General features: G+C 46.9%; 1 protein-coding gene across 1 annotated transcript in view; it reads right to left on the minus strand.

Annotated features, from left to right (window-relative positions):
* tbc1d14 (TBC1 domain family, member 14) overlaps positions 1–21,016 on the minus strand; it is a 29,730-nt gene extending 8,714 nt beyond the window's left edge. The window contains 4 exon segments of the mRNA XM_080518729.1: positions 9–133; positions 9,821–9,944; positions 17,682–18,456; positions 20,580–21,016. Coding sequence (XP_080374855.1) covers positions 9–133; positions 9,821–9,944; positions 17,682–18,456; positions 20,580–20,628 — 1,073 coding nt within the window. The 5' untranslated portion in view covers positions 20,629–21,016.
* Positions 21,017–25,680: the final 4,664 nt, after the last annotated feature.

Raw genomic sequence — 25,680 nt, forward strand, 5'->3', positions numbered from 1 at the left:
GTACGTACGCCGGTCTGTCCTCCAGTATCAGGGCGGTGGTGGACAGCGGCTCGAAGTCCAGGTTCTTCCTCACGCTCGGCCTGGGGGACGTCGGGTTGCCAGGTCCAGGTCTGCCACTCTTTGTTTCATATTCCTGGAGGAGGAGGAAGGAGAAGAACAGTTCAGACACGGAAACCAGAAAAGCGAGACAGACTCTGAGGTCCGTGGTGAATGAGACCCTTTACTTTAAAACACTGGCGTCACTTTTGCAGCGTTTCTATTGGCTGCTGCCGCACAACCTGACAAACTTTCACTTTCTCCTATTAGAATTCAGATTTTAAGCCACAATCCAAACTGTCCCTCCGTCTTATACACGGATGAGACGATAGAAACACTCGATATCCAGAATGAGCGACTGCGGCGTCTTGCCGGTCTTGTGACACGGCTCTTCTGACCCCCTGCCCTGGGGTCAGCTGGCGTCTAACGACCGTGTGGCTTCTGCTCCGCCGCCGGGAGCGCCGGGGTCAGTTTGAAACTCCGGCAGGCGGTTCAGGGGAAGAACCTCTTGCCTTGGCCGAGGACGTTTGTCCCGTTGGTTAATTCACTCGTGGCACTCAACAGGACGGAGTGCAGCGAGATCCCACCGTCGGTCCCAAGATGGCCTCCGGCGTGCGGCGAGCTGGTTAATAATGCAGGCTGAGGTCTGCGAGCAATCAGCTTAACAGCGTGGCGCTTCGGGGACGCTCACATTGATCGGGGCGCGGAAAAACACGGGCAGGAAAAATCCATTCCCGCAACAGAGGGACTGTTGTGATGCAGCCGGTGTGTTTTTATCCGACTCCGTGTCCCCGTCTTCTCTGCCAGAGTCTGGCTTCTATTTGCCTCCGGGGGCAGATGAGGCCAATTGAATTAAATTGGATTATTGCTTGAAGAGGGTCAGACGCTGCTTCAAGGAGAAAAAAAAAACACAGAAATGACGCGTTTCCACTTGAGAAACGGGGGCCTGAAAACAGACGTCCCAGAACGTAGATTAGCGATACCAACGACTCCTAGGCTAACAGCTTTGGTGGATTCTTTTTCCCTCGTGGTGTTTAACAAAGCCTGGTTTGCTCAAACGGCTGCCCCCATTGGCCTCAAGTCAACGGCGTTGTAGTGAAGCTTGCGTGGAGGGAATCATCCCGGCAGCGCTGGCTTGTGTTTCGTCAGGGTTCAGCAGTGGCATGAAATATAAATGGAACACGCAGGAGCTGCTGTGTGGTTCCATGTGGGAGCAGCTGCAGGTCAATAAATAAATAAAATAAATAAAAGAGGTGAGCTGGAGCTCTGCACATGGGGGGAGGGAGGGAGGGAGGGAGGGAGGATGATGGTGGGACTGCGGAGCGGAGTCTTGATAAAGATGACGATATTATCGCACGAGAGGATCGGCACCTCGGCAGCTCCCTCAAAGGTTTCCCGTTTCCCCCCGACTGATCAAATCACACAACCCATTGAGGCCGTGACACACCTCCGGCCTCCTCGCCGTTTCATGTGGCCGGATGCAGTTTCTCTGATGGCGAGCTGCCAGCGCACAGGCAGAAAACCTCCTCAGACAAAAAAAAAGATTCTATTGTTCAGTACTTTCTTTCTTTTTTTTCTCTCCACCCTCAAAAGCTGGCGGCTCGCTTATCTGGTGAAAACCCACCGCCGCGGCAATGTGCTCGCTCACGCTGGCTTTCAGTGAACTTCTCTAATTTCCTGGTAGTGAGGTAAGAGCTCTCCGGGCTGCTAATGGCCTTTTGCAGCTCAAACCCACGGAGGCGGCGCCCTGGAGACGGGGATGATTCACGGCCCGGCAAAAGCCTCGCAGAGGTAGAAAAAAAAAAATCCAAAAGGATTCCTGCGTATGCGTCGTACCTGCGCGAGAACCCAGAGGGCTTTTCCTTTTCAGAACGGAGGCTGAGAGGCTGGTTTCCCCGCCGGCCAGGTGCTTCTGACTCACGGCGCTCTGGTGGAGGCTGGCAGCGGTGGGGGGGGGGGGGCAAACAGCCCAGCGAGCAACGGGCGAGATGTGAGCGTGACCGAGCGTGTTCCTCCGATCCTCCGGTTCGGTGTACAGATATCAGAGACTTTGCTCAGATTCCACACGCCCAAACGCCGTTTCAAAAACGAGTCAACTCAAATAAGGATTTCACAGGTTTTTGTTGCGCGGAAGTCGCTTTGACACGTCGACTCATCTTGGATCACATCAGGATGAAGCCAATTACCATATCTTGAACAATTCCACATATCGCCCAGACTATTGCTTGCAACCGAGGCCACGTTTCCACGTACCTGTAGCGGTGGTATTGCTCTGCGTTTACACATAAATGTAGCTACGAGTCTCCACAAACGACGATTCCTGAAAACTCACAGCCACAGTGGAGGTCTGGATAAACTACTGTTTGCATCTAAAGGGGGGGGAAGGCGGATATTTACGTCACAATTCTTTTTCTCAAGGATTCTGATGGGCTATTATGGCTTCGTGGTTCTTGTTGGGCCAGTTGTCTCAGGTTGAGAACATTTGATTTAATTTGATATAGAGTAAAACACACTGTTTACTTTTCATGATAATACTTGAAGTGCAGGATAAACCCTCTGTTGATGTGCAATAAATATAGTTATGTACAACAGCAAGTCTGTTCTACTCATTTCTATTGACTTGTGAAACCTGCTAAAAAAAAAATCAGAATTTTTTGACATATAGCAACTTTATAGCAACAGTAACAGAATTAGTTACTTTCCTTGGTATTCAGTTACTTTATTATAGAGTAATTCAATTACTAACTCGGTTACATTTTGGAACTAGTAGTGAGTAACTATAACTAATTACTTTTTTAAAAGTAACGTTCCCAACACTGGACATAACCCAACTCCAGACCGGAAGACCGTTTCCTGCAAAAAGAAATGTTCATTTTCGCCAGGTGCGGTTGAACCACTGCACTTCCTCGGTGCCTCAATTCAACAGCACCAAATATGTCGGTCATTTCAAGGAAACAACAGAGGAAAACCCAACAATTCCACGTGAGAAAGCAGAAGAGACGGTAGAAAGGAAAAGCTCCTGACAGGAAGAAACGGGCAGAACCAGACTCGGCGGTAGGTGTGTAGGGATTTAAACCCTGGCTTGGGGAGGAGGTGAAGCAAACACAGCGAGCTTCTGAAGAATACACCGAACCCGTGTTTATAACGGAAGAGCGAGCCAGGCAGGAAGTACCCACAGGACAGGCATTGTGAACGTCGACTGCTCGTATTTCACCTCATTAAATCTGACATCATACCTGGTGGACACAGGCCAGCAGCCAGAGGTACTGAAGCAGTCCCACAGTGGTTACACCCCTTTTCAAGCTCGGTGATGGGACGTCTCATGAAAACTCTAATTGATATACATTCTCCAAGTAACTCTAAGAAGTGTAGCTGCATTCTGAAGTGCTCATCAGCACAAACGCAGGTACTTCTACACTGTTGTATCGGTGCGTCTGTAAAGTAGAACTTGTCACTGTCAACTCGGCAACCCCCCCCCCCCCCCCCCCCCCCAGTACTGTTTTTGACGGTTTCCTACTGGATTCAATTTGCCACAGCTGCCCCGTCTTGACTTTTTCTCTTTTTGGTCTGCACGTTCTGAATCAAAGCAGTTCTCCGCTTTGATGTTCCTGATCGGTTTGTGCTTTCGGCTCGTCGCCACCGGGTCAACTGCAACGTGAAAATCCTTCAGATGAGATCCACACAATCTAGTGCAGCAGGGCTCCGAATGGTCCGATGTGTTGACATATAGAGCATGGATGCACAGTATGGACGGGATGCTAATGCTATCAAGGTTAGCTCAAAGCAAGCGTGCACAGAGTGACTGTGAGATCAGCAGCTTGTAGATAAAGCTGGAAACAATCGAGAGCTACAACATTGGGACATTGTGATTCTAACAAAACTCTAGGAATCCATCAAGGACACACGCGTGCTTCAGGCACAGCATTGTCGGATGTAGTTAGGTGCAAATGACTCCCACATCCGTCCTGTTGAGATAATTATGTGTATTTGATGAGATGCCAAATATATTTTTCCGGCACTCGGCAGTCTGACGGTAGAATTAGAGCTGAGGAGGCGCCTGAGATCAGGACAATCTGGCAGGAGGCTGACAAACGGATGGCGTCAGACCAGCGCATCAAACCCCGATCCAAGGAAAGTGGAATAAACCGTGAACGGGGAAGAAGGGGGTCACCTCCTCCTTCAATCCATCAACACGTCCCGACGGCTCGGGCACCTCCACGTCTCCGCAGACGGTCTCGCGATCGCCGTGGCCCCCGGCTCAGAGCTACAGCCGACTGAAAGGAGCGATTATGTGAAACGCGAGCCGTCCTCTGGAGCCGGTGCCCTCTGATTCTAGCAGACAAGGACACACACACACACACACACACACACACACACACACACACACACACACACACACACACACACACACACACACACACACACACACACACACACACACACACACACACACACACACACACACACACACACACACACACACACACACACACACACACACACACACACGGCGGGTCATCGCCGCTGCTCACTCACCATGAACGCTGCAGTTCCTAACAGACGCGCCAGTCCTCCGGTGGGGGTTTCTTTCTAAAAAAAAAAAAAAACCCTAGCCTCGCGTCATCGCCGTTCCGGAGGGCTCACTCATGGCAACAGGACACCCGGGAGGTGGGGAAGCTCGGCTGAGGGACACACCCCGCATCGCAAAGGCTGCAGCAGCAGCATGATACCCTATTTTCCTCTTTCCCACCCCCCCACCTCTCTCTCTCTCTCTCTCTCTCTCTCTGAGCAGTGACGCTACAGCGCTCGGCTCTGCATCAGGTCTATCTCTGCTACGTGTGTGTGTGTGTGTGTGTGTGTGTCAGCAAATCAGCACTGCCATGTGTTGAGTCTGTGCCGCTGCACCGAGAGCGGCTCGGCGCTCTGCCGTGTCCTGGCAGTGGCTCTAATCAAGCACAGAGTGATGGATCAGGTTGCAGCTGAGCCCCTAATGCAAACAGGAGCGACCGAGCAGCTGCTGCGACTTTAATCAGAATCCTTCTATTGTCATCCTGCATATGTGTCCATACCCATAATGAAGTGGCAGTCGGGGCTCCAGGCTTCCAGTTAATTTAAGAAAAAGAGTTTTTGAGGGAGCTGGAGTGAGACAGCAGACACTTCAAGAACTCTGCTCACACAGAATCCTAAGAATCGGGACGGAAACAGCGATGTTCAATAAAGACATATTTAAAAATCGATTATAGGGTATCAGATTAAGAACATGAATCAGATACTGTTTTATGGCCAATCCATGCGGAAAACGAGAAAACGTCAAAAGCAGATGCGTCTCCCTTACAGCCAATCGCAACCGGTGGTTTACTTTTGATCGACTCCTGCAAATTCGATAAACGTCATGGAAGTACAAGCCCAATCGTGAAAATTGACCTTGACTGCATAAGCTTATCAACGAAACGTGGCCGGTCAAAGAAAAATCTTGCAGATTGATGAAAAAGTGGCAGAACCAAAGAAAGACGCCATGTAGACAGCCGTCCCCTTTGCATCCCTTTCTCCAGCCCATTACACTATTAATGCTGGAACAAGTGCTACAATGGAGACCGACTTTAAATCATATGCATCCAGGAAATGCAGCTTCAAATTCTCACTTATATTTACCAAACACACAACAGTACCCAGGTCCAACAACCTGTACAGCAGTGAAATCCCTCATTTATTAACATCTCGTGGGGGGCTCCGGTGAAATGAAAAAGAAAAAAAAAAAAATCCCACTGGGAAAAATCATGCGAATTCATTTCAGCCTCTCCCTCCCGCTGCCGGTAAGCGTGACGTGTCGGCGCTGCCACGCTGAGTGATTCAGAGGCTCAGCAGGTTACGGAACAATTACTTTCTGCAGCGGGCGACGAGTCGCTGTGACCCGCAGGCCTCGAGATGCGGCCGGGCGCCGTGTCCCGAGGCTCGCAAGCGAAGCACGGCGGTGTAAATTACAGGAGCCGCGGCTTTTGTTCTCCAAGGGGGGGGGGGGGGGGGGGGGGGTTGCTGCGGGAAGCAGCACGTGGTTTGCGCGGCAGGCGAACAATGGCTTCAGCAAATAAAGCAGTCCACGCACGCAGTTTTGCTCGACTCGCGTTCGAACGGCGGCAGGGGATCAACAAAAAGCTGGAAATCCGAACCTTGTGAACCCGATTCCTCGGGTCGATATCGGGTTCCGAGCACAGATGAGACGGACTGGTAACACAACGCGTGTTGCGCTTGGTTTTCCAGCCAACGCGTTCCGTCGACATTTGTCATTTGCAAAACAAAATACACGATGCACTAAAGGAAAATGAAAAGGCTTCAGAGAAACACAAGCGTTTCCTCCTTGTTGTCGGGCCACAAGGAAATGGATTCTCAATAACAGGCTTTTTTTTTTGTGGGTCGAATTTCACGCTGCCATCTCGTTCTGATGTTTACTTCACCGGCAGAGACCTGTCCTGCTCTTTAATTATGCTCGAGGCCCTCCCCCCCTTTAAGTCTGAAGTGGGAAATTGGAGGTGTCGGGTCACCAGCCGGCTTTCTGGCACGGTGTTGTGAGAGTCCTTCACATTTTCAACACCGCATCTATACTTCGTGAGCCACGTTACTGCCGGACGCAGCCGTAACTCGGCTCAGCTGGTTGTAGAGACTGGTGGTCTGGAAGTATTACCAAGTCGGAAGCCAAAACGGTCCAACTGCCACTTGCGATATGTGCAACGCCGACATTTAAAATGCTGGAAGCATCAGAGCTCGGTTTGCTCCCTCCCAGCATGATATTTTAGATATTTTAGATATTTTCGCCAAAGTCGAAAAAAACCCACAATCAAACAAGCAGAAGAGTGTAAACTCATACATGTGTGCTTAAACATTTGCTGAATCAACCTCCCTGCACCGGGCCTCCATTGTGCTTCTGAGAAAGCTTTTAAAGCAAACACCGAGCGGTTGTTTGCCTTTTCAGGACGTGGCGGCCTAAATATAGCTGCCGAACGTAAATGTCAGTGATGGGGAGCGATTCTGCTGGAGGCATTGTTCAGGCGGACGGGAGGGATCAGGTATTCTGCAGTTTACTTTTTTGCTCCACAGCGTCCCGTGCTGCAGCGAGAAGAAACTTCTGATCCGAAAAATAAATAAAGAAATAAAACCCTCAAGTGCAATAAATGTGCTTTAAACGGCCTTGAGCTACTTTAATTAACACGCGTGGAAAATAAAATGTGTGGTTTTTATTGTGAAAACGACCAACAGCGCCCACTAGTGGGCGAGAATGCTCACTCCTCTCATTTAAAACATTTCCCTCTGAGATTAATAAACTATTTCTATTCCATATATCCTTTTCAGCGTTCATGTCATTTCCATGGAAACGGATCATGTTTTTAATACCATATAAATGCAAAACTTTTGATGAAATAGCGCAAAAAACAATAAACGTAAATGAGGAATAACGCGACATCTTTGGTGGAAAGTTCTTAATTGTTTGTGCAGTTATCTATAGTTACACACAGAAAATGTGCGAAAAAGCTTTAGGTATTTTTTTTAAATAGTTTTAATTGTGATACAGTCTCCGTTTGCTGAATCTGTTCCAACAATATTTCATTTTCAAGGTATGAAGCAAGAAAAAGTGTTGGCACATTTCAACTTTTTGTGGAATAGATAAATTAATCTAAACTTGATGGACGCGTGACTGAATTAAATGGGAAAAATAACTCCTCATTGTATTTAAGTATGTGTTTCGGCAGCTCCTCTACAACAAAAGATGTCAGTCAGGCTAACGTAATAACAGAAATAACCCGATACTGCCGTGAATAGTTGCTACAGCATCTTCTTCATGAAGCCGACTGTCGTCAGCCCAAGACAAAAGCTCACGAGGGGAAATATACGACGACAGAAGCGAAAACAAAACCTGACTCATCACCCCGGAGGACACTTTAGCAGAACCATAAACCAGCAGGCAGGCGACATCAAGGCCACACAGAGTTTGATTCACGGCGTCCTGTGGGAGAAGCTGCGTCCTACAAAAGACGCTGCTGCTTCTCGAAGAAAAATCTATGGACCCAAATCGGATGGCTCAGAAGACTCAAATCATTTTCACACAGTTGGAGGAAATCATTGTTCGGCTCCCTCGGAGACGGGAAGTTCAAGCGAAATACAGCGAGCAAGACAAAATGGTCTGTGAAACAAACAAAGTCACCGAGTTCATATCTGGTCCAGAACGGGACGACTTGGCAGTTCGTCATGTTGTACCGTGGATAAACGACACAAGCAGGGTTTTTTTCAACGGCTAAAGAGATTTTAGACTTGAAATCTATCAGTAAAACTGCCTTTGTTTAGTGTTAAAACATGGCAGGGTGTGTCACTTATCAGCGTTCAAAGAGCTGAGAAATTCCACAAGATAAGAGTTTTACAACAGCGCTAATTAGATTTGTGACAGAGGAGGAATCTCGGCGGAGGCCGTAAATGCAAAAGCAATGCATTTTCACTTGAAACGTTGCGTAAACGGGGCCCTTATTAGTTGCCTCTGAATACTTAGACAATAAAAAGCTTGGTTCTTCAACAACTCTAGACTGCCACGAGGTGTGAGTGTCAAATAAACCCAAGAGACCAAATAAATCAAATGGTAAAACATGGACGGGTCATTAGATCTGGTCAAGATCATCTCCGAACGGAAGAAAGTCAGGAAGTAGGATAGTCTGGAGGGTGGGAAAAAAAGGTAAATGGGGATGACATTCCAGAAGGAAAGGAGAAAGAATGGCAGTGTTGAAAGAATCCATTTACCACAAGTACATTAGGTGGAAATCAAGGGGGCAAAACGACGCAAAAGAAAAGGTCAAGAAGGGGAAGAGGAAGAAGAGCAGACAGAAAGAAGGACGACATTTTGCAAAAGGAGGATGGAAGTCAGAAAGCAGTATGGAAACAGACCACGAGTCTCCATGGAGAGAAGAAAGTCCTGAAGTCAAGAAGAAAGTCCTGAAGTCAAGAAGGAAGTCCTGAAGTCAAGAAGGAAGTCCTGAAGTCAAGAAGGAAGTCCTGAAGTCAAGAAGGAAGTCCTGAAGTCAAGAAGGAAGTCCTGAAGTCAAGAAGAAAGTCCTGAAGTCAAGAAGAAAGTCCTGAAGTCAAGAAGAAAGTCCTGAAGTCAAGAAGGAAGTCCTGAAGTCAAGAAGAAAGTCCTGAAGTCAAGAAGAAAGTCCTGAAGTCAAGAAGAAAGTCCTGAAGTCAAGAAGAAAGTCCTGAAGTCAAGAAGAAAGTCCTGAAGTCAAGAAGAAAGTCCTGAAGTCAAGAAGAAAGTCCTGAAGTCAAGAAGAAAGTCCTGAAGTCAAGAAGAAAGTCCTGAAGTCAAGAAGAAAGTCCTGAAGTCAAGAAGGAAGTCCTGAAGTCAAGAAGGAAGTCCTGAAGTCAAGAAGAAAGTCCTGAAGTCAAGAAGAAAGTCCTGAAGTCAAGAAGAAAGTCCTGAAGTCAAGAAGAAAGTCCTGAAGTCAAGAAGAAAGTCCTGAAGTCAAGAAGGAAGTCCTGAAGTCAAGAAGGAAGTCCTGAAGTCAAGAAAAAAGTCCTGAAGTCAAGAAGGAAGCCTGAAAAGAAATGAAAAGACGTTCTTCTTTTTTGGAAGAAAGTAAGAAAGTCTGGGAAGTGGGTAGAACGTTCTGAAGGAAGGAGGGGTTCTGGAAAGATCAGACAAGTTTGAAAGGAAGGAAAGAAAAGGTGTGGGTAGTGATAGAAGGAAAATATAACGAGAGATGACAATGGCATCACTTATTACTGCTCAGAGGCTCATTTTAGGTCTTACCTTTTGGATTTTCTTGGGGTCCTTGATGGGGCCTTCCCGAGGCGGGACTTTCCCAAACAGCTTCCAGCCAGGATCCCTCTGGTCCACCGGCCGGTTGTCCTTCACCCTCCTGGCAAAAAGGCTCCTGGGGGAGCAAAGAGAGGCCGGATCGGACATTAGGGGTCATTAGAAACACAGAATGTGGAGCAGAAGCAACAGAAGCCCGGTCGTCTGAGGGTCTCAACAAGTGTGCAACCCCCGCTACTGAGATGAGCGCTAGCAAAGACGTTCAGCTTGGTGGTGTTCAACAATAAATCGGCTGAGAATCACGTTTAGGTTTTCCTACGTTATATTAAACACAGACTGTCCTTTCGGTGTTTGATGGAAGCTGTGGTGGATACGAAAAGGGAACCAAGGAAATACAACATGCAAAGCGGCGGGAAAGGTTTCCTCCTTTCAGCAGCGTCCACGTTTAGCCAGATGCGCCTTTGTCAAGCGCAGAGGTGGCGTTGCCGCGGGCTTCAATTAGAAGCCTGAATAGAGCCGAGCTGTGGGAAGACATGAATAAATCAAAAAGGGACGGGGGCAATCAAAGAGGCCCAGTTTGTTTGGGTTCAGCCTCATCCGCCGTTTATATAATGACGGTAACCCTGCAAACATCAAGAACCAGGCGCCGGAGTTAAAGGCGGTTGCTTTTCCATATTTTCTACCAAAAATACACAATGTTTCCGTTAAACCAGCACAATATCAGCCAGACAGTGTAAAGACCTGGGATACATTATCAGTACTGTACGTGGTTTCCACGAGGACAAACAGCTCTGTGTCACTCAGTGTCTAATGAATGGAAGAAATGTGTCACGGCTTATTGCAGACGATGGTCTAGTACAGGGGTGTCAAACATGTGGCCCGGGGGCCAGAACCGGCCCGCCAGAGGATCTAATCCGGCCCGTCATGTGATTTTTTTTTTTTTTTTTTAAGTATAAATATGAAAACTGACAGAGGCTGATCTAAAAACACTGGATTGGCAAAAATGACATTCAAAACCGCCCTCAGTCAGAATTAATTAATGCATCTGTGGAGGTCACACAACGCAACGCCTTTCACAATAAAGGTGTCCAATTTATGTGAAGTGATACTTTCGACACGTAAACTCAAAAAATACTTCCAGATGATGACAAATTGTTTTAATCCTGAATAAAAATATGATATCCAGACACAGGTGACTGAGGGGTTTTTTTTTTTGGGAAAATATAATAATATCTCATTAACTTTAATATGTATATTTCAGAATAGACTGGCAAATTCTTGCAGTGATAAAAGGATCAAAAGAAGGAAAGACTTTGACATTTGTCCGTATCTGCAGTTTAACATGTTATGTTTGACTTGTTCGGCCCTCCAGAAGTCAGATCAGGTGGATGTTGCCCCTCAACTGAAATGACTGACACCCTTGGTCTAGTAAGTGTGACTTTTCCCCCCAACATGCTCAATGGTCGTGTTGAATGTGACGCTTTTTGAAAAAGCTGTACTCTCGGAGTGAGTTGCAATACAACAAAGGTTTCTCACTTAAACTTGATGTGACACAGCAGCGACTACATTACGTGCGAGGCTGATGTGAAATAACAAGTTTGGCGGTATGAATGAAAGAAACGTCTCTCTAGAATCTGACGAATCAGACGAAAGCAGGTTGTGGAGGCAAACCGTGGCATTTAAACTTTATATAAAGTTAAAAGACTGGTGTATAAAATGACTTTATCTCTGGAATTAATGGATTTTGCAGAAAATATAACCGCAGCAATAGATGAGAAACTATATACTTTTGTTTTTATAGCTTTGCAAAAAGCAATTGAAAGGATTTATCATTCTCTACCATTTCATCATTTTGTACTCGATGCCTCTGAATCACACTGCACAACAGTAACCTGTGGTGATAGGACAGGAATTATTTATACTTTATCTAAATTACATATATACAAAATCAAATAAGTAAAAACCTGTTTGCTGATGATGAGACAAATTATTTTTCTCCAGGAAATTATAGCTAGTTTGAACAGAACTAGTTTGTTTGTGTTTAATATGAATTTATGACCAAAAATCAAATCATCGTCCACAAAAATCAAGTGTCTGCCTGAGAAGCTGTTGACACACTCTGACCCAAACTAATCACACCGATACCACACAGTAACTCATAAAATCTGTTTCAGCCGGTGACGTTTGGGTCGCCCCTGACAACCTGCTTCTTTTCGCTCTGAAACCTTTTAATAAGTGACTGGAAAGGAGCGGCGCGTCGACCCGGAGCCCCCAGTGTTTACTCACAGCTGCAGCCGTGCATACTTCCCACTTGGCGGACCGATACGGCACGACGCTGAGATAACGCCAGCAGCGGGGGTGTTTCCTCACTCTGTGGGGGTTTTTTTAAATGAGGAGCTAAAAGACAACAAGGCTCTCTCTCTCTCTCTCTCTCTCTCTCTCTGCTCAGCTGTTTCAAGAACAGCTGAGGGGGGAAACACTCTGAAATAAACAAGCACAGTTTGTTTTAACCGTTCACAGAATTGGTCACACGAGTGCCTGGAGGGCGAGTGACTTCTTATAATCGGATTTTAAACGCAACTCCAGTACGAAGCACCTTTTAACTTCCTTCTGACTTTTCTGTTCATGCTACTTTGTTTTCTATTTCTCGAGGGACATTCGGACAAATATCACTGGTGCAGTGAGAAGACGTCTCCATTTCCGTTTATTCTCCTCTCGTGGTCAGAAACAAACACCAAGAAGCTGCTTTTGGTTCTTATGCACCAAATATTTAGGGGGAAAAAACAAATACACAGTGCAGATCCAACACATTTGTGTTTGCAGCTGCTATTTAATTACGAAACTACTGATCTTATGCTGGACTGTATCTTTAAATGTTGGGTATTTTATTTTTGGGGACTTTGAATTGCCTTGTCGCTGAAATGTGTTCTACTATGGTGAGCATTCCTGACATAAAGTCCTTTCCTCACTTAAATTGTTTTTTTTTTTTTTAAGACGGGGCGTGCTTAAATACTCCTGAAGTGTGTTTAAGTGTTTTAATTGTAATAATTCAGAAAATACGACAGTTTCTGCCAAACAAACCAAGAAAAACGCCATTCTTCAGACTCTTGGCTGAATGTAAAGTAGATTAAAAAGCCCAAACTTGGTTTCCGAAGCTTACAAAAAGAAACATTAGCAAGATTTAAGCAATGCCACTTTCGTGCTCTGGGTGTCATCAGTGAGTCATATTTACCTTCGTCAACTAAAACCGGGCGACCGAGAAAGTTGTACTTTCATCTGCGTATATTTATTAATTTATTGGTTTGAGAATCACGTCACGGAGGAGATCAGTGTCTGTTGCCATGGAGACTCGATATGAGCTACTGGCTATCATGCTAGCAATGCTAACTCGGTTACTCGGTATGAATTCTACCGAGTGCAGTTCTAGTTCCTTAAAGTGTTTGCTGATGACAGAACGCATCTTGAAACTATGGATTATTGTTACCAGCAACATGTTTCACCTTTCTGAAAGAAATGGGATTCAGTGTCACATTGGACGGTGAAAAAGGGTTTGTTTGTGCTTTTTTTTTTCTAAAGTGACTACCGTCTGAGTCAACATCTGGAGTTGGCCATGACCCACACATTTTTATCACACACCTCAGTTAGCAAAGAAATATAACTGACAATGAGACATAGTACCTAAAAAAAAAACCTCCTACCTTCTGCAAACATTCGGAATGTTTTGATTAACAATGTTTGTATTCTTCTAGAATAACAAGAGGACCAGGTTGACCTTGGGTGGAAAGTAGACTGTGGACCGGGAGCGGTGAGCTGGAGTAACCTCCAAACAATCCAGCGACTGATCAAAGTGCAGAAGTCAACAGGGAGCCTCGTCCACGTGAGGCCTTGAATGGCATCTGAAGTGGCAAGAGTTTTGTTGCCACGCCGTAGAGGACAGTATTTTTTTTTACCCCGGCTGCGCAGTCAAACGTCAACAAAGAAGCGACTGGATTTGCATCCAGCCACAATGTCCCTCGGCCTGACGGCTGTGTGCCTGAGTGCCCAAGTGGAACAGCGACAGAGTCCACAACGATGTCGAGTCTGGCTCCATCTCTCAAGGAATCTCTCACAACTACCGCTCAGGTCTGATGTGTTTACAAAAATGGAAAAAAAAATAATAATAGAGAGAGTGAAGTGCAGAGGGATACTAAAACAAGAGGAAGTGGAGCGTGGACGGTGAGTTTATTCCCCCACTTCATCATAAAAGACGTGAGTGAACGGGGGCAGACTTCCTCGACCGTGAAGCTGAACGTGCTCCATCTGACGACGACGGTCCAGAACAAACAGGCCATACAACAAAACAGTCACACTATCAAATCACTGCTACGGACCTCGATACCGTCACAGACAGAAAACGGCCACGGGCCACTTCAACTGAAGGAACGTCAAATGCTGCCGGCGTCCCGGGACCTTACCTGTCGATGTACAGGAGGAGCGACGGGGCGGCCATCCTCAAATCAAAGCACTCAAAGAGTTCAAGGAGAAAAGCTCAAAGCTCTACTTCAAAGTTCAGTCCCGCGGGTTCATAGCTTGAGAGGAGTCGGGGGGGGGGGGGGGGGAAGTCCTGCAGAGTTGCTCTGAAGACACAGAGCGAGAGCAGCAAGGAGCAGGCTGCTCCTCGGCGACCCCGCCTCCTCCAGGAGGAGGAGGAGGAGGAGGAGTGGAGGGGCAGAACACCAACAGGAAGCAAACTGCTGATTTTTTTTCTCTCAAAATATTCACAGTCAACTTCCAATCCAATAGTTTCAGGAGTGTTAAATTAATTTCAGGCCATTAATTCTCCTCCACTTGCTGGTTTTTTTCACTCAAGTGTTGGGAGGGAATGCGTCATTGGTGCGAGAACACACAGTTCTACCGCTGTGTAAACAGGAAATACTAACTTTCCTGAAACGTGCAGGAGTACGATTGTTAAAAAAAAAAAGAAATGCTGCTGAATGTGAAACAAACAAACAAACAAAAAATCGCAAAAACAATGTTGTTTTCAGCCGATGCTTCTTTAAATGAGCCGTAATCTGCGATCAGAAATTAAATGCGTCGCACCGTCTTAATATTCTCATCACAAAGAGCCACGCCAGAAATTCCCCCCCATGTATATCTCGTGCATAAATAAAGAAACGCTTCAAGGCTGTTTGATGTAAAAACTTCTAAAAAGGTCGTTAGCCAGTCTCTTATTTCAGGAGTCGTTCGGCAAGCTCTGAAAAGTGCTGCTTCAAAATGAATCATCTTCATTCGTCAGTGCTCAGTTATTAAAGACTCTCATCAAACATTCCAACACTGGCAAAAATCAGTTTCCTCCATCATAAAACCACTTTTATTAAAAAAGTCCTGACTTACCTGTATGTTTAATATGCAAAGAGATTACAAAATAAAACATGCTAAAGGACTGAAAGGAGGCAAAATGGTTGTCATTGCTTTTCTTTAGTTCACAGATGCAACAAACTAGACTTTTACTAGATAAAGCAGTAGTAAATAGAAATCTGGTGTTATATAATTCATTTTATCTGGTAGGAGAGGCGACTTTTCCGAAACGTTGCAACTGCAACACGCACAGCACAGCCGTTACAAGTAGACGGACAACAACAACAATGGCTGCTGGTCCATGTTCCCCTGGGATTTGGTCGTTTTATATACGACATGAGAGTCACTGTAACAGTAATCCAACTCCATCATCTGTCCATAATGGCATGTGTTCCATAGGAACGCATGTGTTCTGGCCATTATTATTATTTATAGCGTATTGTTTGGTGTGCGCATGTAGTTTCATTACAAAAACCACCAACAACACCCACTAGTGGCCCTACATGGTAACTACATTGTTTTCAGATCAGACCATCTGGAAAAACATCATGCAATTACAACAGCGGCTTGTTTGGGGGGCGTCGTCACCGAGAGCCGAATTCCCGCTGGTGGTGGCTAGGCTAATTAGCCACAGGCTAACGCTACGTCACAATGCTACCTTCTTCTTCTACTACTTCTTTTTTGTTTTTCTTTTTTGTTTTTTTAAACGAGAAGCACACGTCTTTTAATCCAACGGAAAATAGCAAGCGCATCTGCCTCCCTTGTACACAACGGGCAATTGTAAAGCTTGCATGTATGCTTTACGAACCGAAAACCTCGAGAAGTCGCTCAAAAAAAGGAACTGAATTGGTTGATATCGTGCTTTTTACCCAACAAAATGAAGTAGCTCCTTAACGTAGGCAGCAACGCTTCGTTTCTCCACCTTTTTACCTTCGTTGTCGTCAGATGAGACGCTTGAAGAATGTTAGTTTCTTCAAGCGTCTAATTAGCCACAAACAACCGCAACGTGTGCTCTTCCTCACTCCTCCTTCCTCTCTGCCCGCAACATATTCTCTAACTTTTTCTTTTTGCATCTGCTTCTTCTGCTTGGCGCGGCGAGCTTTGTTTGTTTTAATACCCAGAATGCACTGCGCTCCATGTCTCTTCCTCTCACGCCGCCCGCTTAAAAGCCCACGGATATGAGAACCGCGAGGAGAACTTCTAGTGTCGTTCGGTCCCTCCAGTCTTTGTTTCTGAATGTTCTGCAGCGGAACCATGCTGAATTCCTGGAGCCGTCTTTCATAAGAACACACATCGTGCTCCTGCTGTGAAGTGGATTTTCTACCGACCGGGTTCAAAACTAATAAAAAACTGCAGCTTCGCTCAGTGCTGCGAATTCTTTTTTTCCGACGCCAACTCGAGGAAGTGCCACGGTCCCGGCACCACGAGGAATGTGGCAACGCACTGAGAGGGAACCAAGGAGAGGCGCCCGGTTAATGTTTTTAAATGTGCAGGAACAAACTCACTTCAAGGGATTTCAAGTCCCCAGAACTTAAAAGGCACTTCAAAGTGAAACCCATCACATGTGGTTTGAGTATTTCGCACACTTCTGTTTCTTTTGTATGCCAGGTCACCATCCTCTGGCCAGCACCACAAGGTTTTTTGCTTGTTTAAAAAAAATTAATTAAAAAAAAATCAGATTTCAGGGTTGACTGGACTTTTCTTTTAAAGAATTTCCACCAGAAATTAATCACATACTTCTATTTATTATCTATCTTCAAATGGAAATGGGAACATTTCAATGCGTTCTGGGATTCCGTTTACATAACCACTGAAAACTTTTTAAAAACTGCTCCCATGGTAGAACTTTTGGAAAACCGTCCAACTCCATCTCCATGTAAATATAGGGAAATGCAACTTTTCTGAAACGCTACCACTACGCATCACGGCGGTACTAAATAGTTCTTCTACACATGTCCGAGGACACGGACAATAACAAAAATGTCGGCCTCCAAGTGTCATGGCTCCCGGTCCATGTTCCGCATCACCGCAATTGTTTTTCTCCCCGTCATCGTCAAAACTGCTGACATTGCGAAACACCCGAAACGAGCAGATTCAGTGTTTTTTTATTCTATTCTGCAAAACACAACCTGAAGCGAGTGTAAGATACACACACGTTCATGAGGAAGGAACGCCACACCTTCAACTTCACACATTCAGAAATGAGAAGCAAGGTTGCAACAAGCGGCACTACATCCTGTTTACAGAGGAACCCGTTTCAGCGGGGGGGGGGGACTAAACGCTTCTTAACAGAAAGAGCCGGTTCAGTTTATAAAAGCACTCTTTGCGGAGCTTTTCGCAGCATTAGCGGGGAATTGGGTCACTGTCTCATGGCGGAGTGAACGGCGGGTTCAGACCGGCGTTTGGAAAGCGACACTTCAGGGAGACGTGCTACGTAAAGATCGTCCGTCCAACTACGACGTGGCTCAAACTGCGTCAAGCTCCACGTTCGGTTTGCGAATCAAACGCGACCACGTACCTGTTGAACAAGCTGGTGAAAGGTCCCGGTTTCCTTTGCCCCCCGTCCTCGGCGCCGGGCCCAGGACGCGTCCGAGCGGGACTCCACGGGTCGCCGGGGGAGCCCGGCGACGACAGCGTCACGTCGGAGAAGTGGACGGTGCCGCTCTCGTCCGTCCCCAGGTTGACGATGGCGCTGGAGTCGGACGTGACGGTGAAGTCCAGGATGTCCTCGTTGGACACCGACAGCTCCGTGCTCAGGCTGGACACGCTGCACACCGAGATGTCGTCGCTGCGGTTCAACGCCCCGCCCACGCCCCCGACGCCCATGCCCGCCGTGGCGGACAACCTGAGGCCGGGGCTGAACAGGCGGCCGGAGTCGTAGCGGGGGAAGGTGGAGGACTTGCGCAGGGCGCGCCCGTCCGCAGGGTCATCGTCCAGGGCCAGGGTAGCCGGGGCGTCCCGGCTGGAGTCGAGGGCGACGCCGGCGTCGTCCGACTGCTGGTGGCTCTGCGGCGGCGGCGGCTCCGGGGCGTTGATCTCCAGCGTGGGGATACCAGAGTCCTGGGACGTCAGGCTGTGGCAGTCCGGGTCCACGTCGCAGTAGGACTTGCGGGGGCTGCTGTAATAGATGGGGGTTGACGAGCAGGGGGGGCTGTAGGGGGGCGGGGCCGGGGGCTGGCGGGGCGGGCTCAAGCTGGGCTCGTGGCAGTGGTTGTTGAGGGCATGATGGAGGGGAGGGACGGCGGCTTCCTTCACTGCGGCGCCGTTCTCGTGTATCACGCCTCCGGACTCACCTGCGAACGATAAAACACACTGAGCCACGACCGACAGGCACATTTCCTTTTACTTCAATAAGAAGAACAACACTTCTATCATTGGTCAAGTATGATCGAGACTGGATCAATTATTGGCGTGCCGCCATATTGGAGATTAAACTCAGGATCCCATGTCTATTTCTGGGATCTTTAGTAGTTTTCAAGTCTCTCTGGCAACCAGATTCCCGTTTCGGGAGCCGTTTGCGTGCGTCGCCTGGAGCAGAATGACCATATAAGTCAGGGGTGCTCAATACGGCGATCGCGATCTACCAGTCGATCGCAAAGGTAGTAATAGTAGATCGCATGACATTAGAAAAAGAAATAGACGCTGGTGTAATGAAACTAATTTACCTTTCCGAATTACGAGTACGATCGAACGCAGCATCAGATGACGGCTGAATTTTTCTGACCTTCAGGTCACTGCACATGTGCAAACAACGACGCTAAGTGTGGCAAAGCTAACAAGCTAGTCAGCGAGTTACCGCAAATTTGAAGCCCCCCAAAAATGAGTGGGGGAGCCGGACCAAGTGAGAAAACGAAGACGTATCACTTTCAGGAGGAATGAGAGGTGGACTTTTTTTTCACAATGTCATTTTCGAAGTGCGTTTGTCTCGTCTGCCAGTCGACCGTCACAATACCAAAGAAGGTCGTCAGAGTAAACTCAGGTAATTACAAAGAATGTTCATAGTTAATTATGTCGTGTTGCACAACATTGGCTCCTACGGTTTTGCAAGGTACATTGTACATATAAAGAATCCTGGGAGCACACGGTGTTAACGTCACCGCTTGACACGGCGTCCACCTTCAACATGGCATTTGGCGTGCTTAAAATCCAAGGCTCGCTTAATAAAAAGCTACAATTCTGCCCCCAATCAAGCCCCCCCCCCCCTCGTCAGCCCCAGACACTGGACACCTGGGAGTGGAGGCCATGAAAAGATGGGACATAATCCCCCAGGCGGCGAGCGGCGGCCACATCCTGCCTCCCACACCATCTGCGAGGCTCAGCTAAAGCTCTAAGCTGCATTAGAGAACCTCCAGACTACCCCCCCCCCCCCCCCCCCCCCCCCTCATCCTCTCCCCCCAAGGCGAAACTCTCCCGAGTACAACAAACATGAAAAGACAAACACGTGGTCTGGGCAGTTTCCACTCCCCCCCCCGGGCTCTAAACCCCGGCCTGCAGGCGGTCATGTGAGCCGCCGCAGACTTTGTCCCAAAACACAGCAACAGGTTGTTCCTGTGTTCCGCCTCGCTGGACTCCAAGAGCCTGAATCCCACACACACGACTTTAATTGTGAATTAATAAATGTCCTGGTGCCGACGTGGTCTAAAGCGTTAGCTTAGCCGCCACAACGTCAAGCCGTTTCCACAACTTCCATCAAGTTGCTCTTCTTGACCCTGTTTATTTGTTGTGTCATTTTTTTTTTTTAATTAAAATTGCTTATTTCATATTTTACTCGATTTTACTGTCGATCACTACTTTCCGTAAAGAAATTTAACCGTGAATTAATGAATATTATTCTCTGTAAGATGAATGAAAGATGGACAGAAAGTGTGTTTTTATTATTTGACAATTTAATTGTCAAATAAAAGTTAAAAAAAATACAAATAAAAAAAAGAGAGAGAGAGAAGTGTCTTAAAGATGGGAAAGAGTGAAGTCTGATGTGACATCACAGACAAGAGGATGTGCCAAAGAGAACACACACACACACACACACACACACACACACACACACACACACACACACACGATCTCTCTCACAGACACACACACACACTTGATCTCTCTCACACACGTCATTCTCTCATAAACACACACACACACTTCATTCTCACAAAAACCCACTTCATTCTCACACACACACTTCATTCTCACATAAACACACTCATACATAAACACTTTATTCTCTCGCTCACACACACATTTAATTATCTCACTCGCGCGCGTACACACACACACACACACACACACACACACACACACACACACACACACACACACACACACACACACACACACACACACACACACACACACACACACACACACACACACACACACACACACACACACACACACACACACACTTCATCGTTCCTCTCACCGGTGTGTTCTCTCCGGTCCGGGGCTCCGGGGGTCGTCGTGTTCGCCATGTCCTCCGGTGAGACTCTACAGGTGGGTGGGGGTCAGTCTCCGGCCCGCGGTCTCCATGGTGACGCCCCCCCGCCTTCCTCGGCCCTCCTCGGATGCACACGGACCCCCGCGCGCCGTGCTCATGTGTCGCCGCTCCGCACGCAGCCCGGCGAACAGGCGGCGAACAGGCGGCGAAGCGCGCAACCTTCCCCCGGGTGCACTTGCTCTCTTTATCCGAAACTCGCCGGCAATTTCCGCGTGGGAAGCGCCGATTCACTCGACCGAGCCGCCGGGCTCCGCCCTCACGGCACCACGACGGGGGACGTCGCGCCCCCCCGGCGCTCCAGCAGCCTCACAGACGGGGACATGCGCGAACTTTCTCCGGGTTCAGCTCCACACCTGCGCCGACGCTTCCGCCGCCATCTTAACACAAACTTAAGCGGGGAGTGGAGTCGAGCCCAGAGCGCTGGCCCTCGATGGTTTCACCTGTCTGGACCTGCAGACAGAACTAGCCGAGCGCGAGACTCGCTCACCTGAAGCTCCTCGGAAATATTTAGGAGTCCGTCCAAATATTTGAAACTAATCTTACTTCTCTTTAATGTTCCTCTCACATATGTGGGATAGTCCTCATAAATTTATAAAATTATTTTAATGAAAAAAAAATGCTTAAGTACAACAGAAAACATTGAATTTATTCTTTATTCCAAGAACAATATTAAAATAATATAAACCATAAAAGAAAAATACCTACCTGTGTTCTTAGTAAAATATTTAAGTGATAATTTAAACATTTGATTTATATGATATTATTATCGTAGTAATCCCTTTGTGTTCGTGTCTCGAGATCCCATTTTTAATGGTTTAGAGATGCTTTGGCTCTCAAAGTCTTGCTCTTGGAAATGTGTTAGTTCAAATATATTAATTGCATTCTTAATCCACACTGTTTTATTTCGACAGATGTGTTGTAAGCTCTTAGGCTTTTAAACGTCTCCACCCCTCCTGTGGGTTGGGCTCAGAGTGTGCGCGCGATGGGTCACGAGGTTGCAACACCTGGAGGCTACACAGTTTTTATTGTCACGTGTGGTTTTCACCTCTCAGTTGTATGAGTCAGCGTTACACAGGAGCGTGATCATTTAGGATGTATAATGTGAATTAATAGTTTTTTTTATAACACAAGCGCTACTCATTAAGCTTTAATTCATGACAGAAGAAACAAAAACCAGGAGAGGAACAAAGAATGGTGAATAACAAGGTTTACACATGTATGTGTGTGTATCAGTAAAGGCTTCAGTTAAATACATATCAATATGTATTAAAAAAAATTTAAATACTTATAAAATGTGGGGGGAAAAAAACTTTTTTATGTGAATTACAAGCACAAAAACATGATGAAATATGTCTGGATATGTATGACAATATGTGTAATAAAGGAGATACAAGCTGCAGCCTTTGTAGCCGTTATGTGTCTTTAAAATCTCGTGGTGTTGAGGCCTGATGTGGAATACGTTGACTGGAGGAGCCCGTTTCTCCTCCAGCGTCCTCCCTCTGTTCTCTAGTGTCCCCATGAGGCGAAGGCTGAAATGTAAGGCTGCCTTAAATGCAAGGCTGCTCTGTGGCGCGGGCGACTCGATGCAAACGTTGCCTGCTTGAGACCGCGAGTCATCCGGGTCGCAGCAGGTCGCACCGTGATGCAAGTGTGTGTGTGCGATATACCATTCATGATTTGTACAGGTATGGCTCGTATACCATGTTCACAGAGCACTGACGTCTCCACAACTTCCTGAAGTCCTTCACTTCCTGTTTTACAGTCCGGACAAACCAGGTGTGTCTGACCATTGTTCTTGTCGCCACTGAGGCCAGACACACTTGGATTTATCAGTTCGTCCAATAAGACGGGAAATAAAGGAGCTGTAGTGGATTTGTGCATAAAGCTCATAAAGCACAGGCGCCACTCACTAGTAGTACCTTTATAATACCAGTACTTCTCTTCGTGCCTATTGTTGGAGTCTTCATGGTACTCTACTGGTACTTGATGTGTCTCCAGCTTCCTACGACTCATATTCCCTCCTTGCTGCTCAAGCACCGATTGGTCCACAACTCTCCTGCACTGTCAGACTTTTCGCTGGTATCATACAACTGGTAAACTTTTAACACTTCCTTTTCGCTTATCAAAACAGGAAGTTATAGAAATAGTTTCATCAGTTACGTACATTCAAGGAGTTGCAGATGTAAAAAAAATAAAAATTAAATAAAAGACACCGTCACTCAAACTGATGTTTGGTTTATTCCTTTATTAGATGTTAAGAAAATCCACAATGAAACAAAATAATTTACTCAGGGTGTACATGAAATCAGAACACGGCTACTCGGGACCGATGGGGGCTCGGGAACATGGAGGGGGAAGGATTGTCATCTATGTGGGAATGAGAAGACGAGGAGAACTCCGGCTTTCAGTGCTGGACCGGTTACTTCAGACCACAGTGCCTTTGAAACTCGGCAACCCCATCAGCATCTTTCCAAACAACACACACACACACACACACACACGCGCTCTCGTCACAAACGTCTTTCATTTCTTTTTTTATTATTTGTTTTTTGCCCCCCAAACACAACCTATGGAAATGGAAGAATTCGACGTGGGAAAGGTGTGACACTTTCCTTTCAACTCCCAGTAGGTGCTTCTGTGACACACACACACACACACACACACACACACACACACACACACACACACACACACACACACACACACACACACACACACACACACACACACACACACACACACACACACACACACACACACACACACACACACACACACACACACACACACACACACACACACACACAACCATTCTTCCCATAACCGGGTAAACCTTTTTTCCCCCACCAAACTAAATCTTTCCTTCAATCCAACTTAAAAAGAGGGAGTGTGATGTTTGCATGCATTTTTTTATTTTATTTTATCTTCTTCCCAGAGACATTCCACTCCCCCCTCCCCCCCTCCCTATCGGATGTCCCTCACTCAAACAGAATCCACATGCAAAAATTAACCGGATGACTTTTCTTCATAGACTCTTGAATGTTTACATGCGCCGAGGTTTTTGCATAGGACTCGGGATGCTCTCAAGCTCCCTCCCAACATTGCGTATGCAACCCACAATGGCTTTTTGAATCTTTTTGTGTGTGTGTGTGTGTGTGTGTGTGTGTGTGTGTGTGTATGTGCGTGTGTGTTTCCACCTAAAAACTACTGCTCTAAATTAAAGAGTCGCCTCCGCGGTTTGCCTGGGAAGATCTCCAACTGTCAATGATCTTCTTTTACAATCAAAGAAAGGTTTTTACATGAATGCATCTATGCACCGTCGCAGGTCTTGAGCGGAGGTTATGCTGCGTCGCTTAAAAAATTCCTGAGTGTCTGATGACTGTCAAAGAAAGGTGACGAGACCCTGAAAGTTACGGTGTTTTTCTCTCGTATAGGTTTCTCATTCTGCTGCCCAGAACGGAAAGGGAGGGTTCTTTCGTTTTGGCGGGAAAAAAAAAAAAATCGGGACACGCTGGCGTTTTTTTTTTTTTTTTTCCTCCCCTCAAACCGTGCCCGACATGAGAAACGCCGCCACCCGGGACAGTGCAGTACAGCCACACCGCCATCTTTCACCCAGTTTTTTTTTTTTTTTATGTAATCTGTGCTTAACTTTTTATGACCCAATGTTGCAAAAAAAAAAAAAAAAAAAAAAGCACTTGCAGCTGCTAATTTTGTTTGATAAGAAGTTTGACTGGGAAGAAAACCAAAAAGGACCTACGAGGTGCTGTTAGCGTTGGACGCGTCCACGAAGCTAAGAGGACCTACGACGTGCTGTTAGCGTTGGACGCGTCCACGAAGCTAAGAGGACCTACGAGGTGCTGTTGGCGTTGGACGCGTCCACGAAGCTAAGAGGACCTACGAGGTGCTGTTGGCGTTAGACGCGTCCACGAAGCTAAGAGGACCTACGAGGTGCTGTTGGCGTTAGACGCGTCCACGAAGCTAAGAGGACCTACGAGGTGCTGTTGGCGTTGGACGCGTCCACGAAGCTAAGAGGACCTACGAGGTGCTGTTAGCGTTGGACGCGTCCACGAAGCTAAGAGGACCTACGAGGTGCCGTTAGCGTTGGACGCGTCCACGAAGCTTCAACCCGACGTATGTAGTCGTTTCGCTAAACTCGGCAACAACCAGATATTTTAAGCACGCCAAAGTCAAAAAGTTGTGGTTCTCCGCGCTTTAGCCAGTGCTCACCGACGGCTTCCAATCTGGGACGACCTTAAAACTGCATGGCGAGACGCCACGCGCACCACAAAAGCAGGTAAGCGTTTTGGGTTTTTTTGCGGAAGTGCACGGGAGTATCCGACCGAGGACACACCCACTTCTTGACCATGACCGACCAGTCGTGGTCAAGGAGTGGGTGCAGAGGTGGACGTGGGCGGGGCCACAGCGACATACTCTTGGATGCAGCTTCCAAATAGCAAGTTTGAAGAATCGCCACGTTCACAGAACAAAACGATCGTTCCGTGACTGAACGGAAGCAAGTTGACAAAACCGGCGGTGACCACACGGAACTCCACAAGTCGGCGCCGTAGCGCCGGTGTGTGGTTTGGGGAACTTCTCACGTCTTTAGCAGATACGCCGCCGGGTGATGAAACAGGAAGTGGTCGCTCGGCGAGGCCACCTGCTTCCCAATCAAATGCGCGGCAACGAGACGCAACTTGGAACGAGCGCTTCAGAATTAGTGGACGTGGTTTCATGTCCAGCGGGATCAGAACAGAACAGACACGTCGCAGAAAATCTGATCCGTCAATAAGTTTTATAGCAGCAGCGTCTTCATTCATACTAAAATGTTTCAAGCGTCCTCATATATTTTATTTGGAAAAAAAAAAAAAAAAGTGATCTTATGTGATCTTTCGAGATACTTTATTTTAATCACTATTGGAGCTGTTGAACATTTCATGTCGGGTGGACTGAATGCAGAAGAGACGTCTCGTAATGTAAAGGGTCTTTACTTTTTGTTTCCCCCCCTGGAAACCTTACGTTTTGTTTT

The sequence above is a fragment of the Blennius ocellaris genome (assembly GCF_963422515.1).
Source record: "Blennius ocellaris genome assembly, chromosome: 23".
Taxonomy (NCBI): Eukaryota; Metazoa; Chordata; class Actinopteri; order Blenniiformes; family Blenniidae; genus Blennius; species Blennius ocellaris.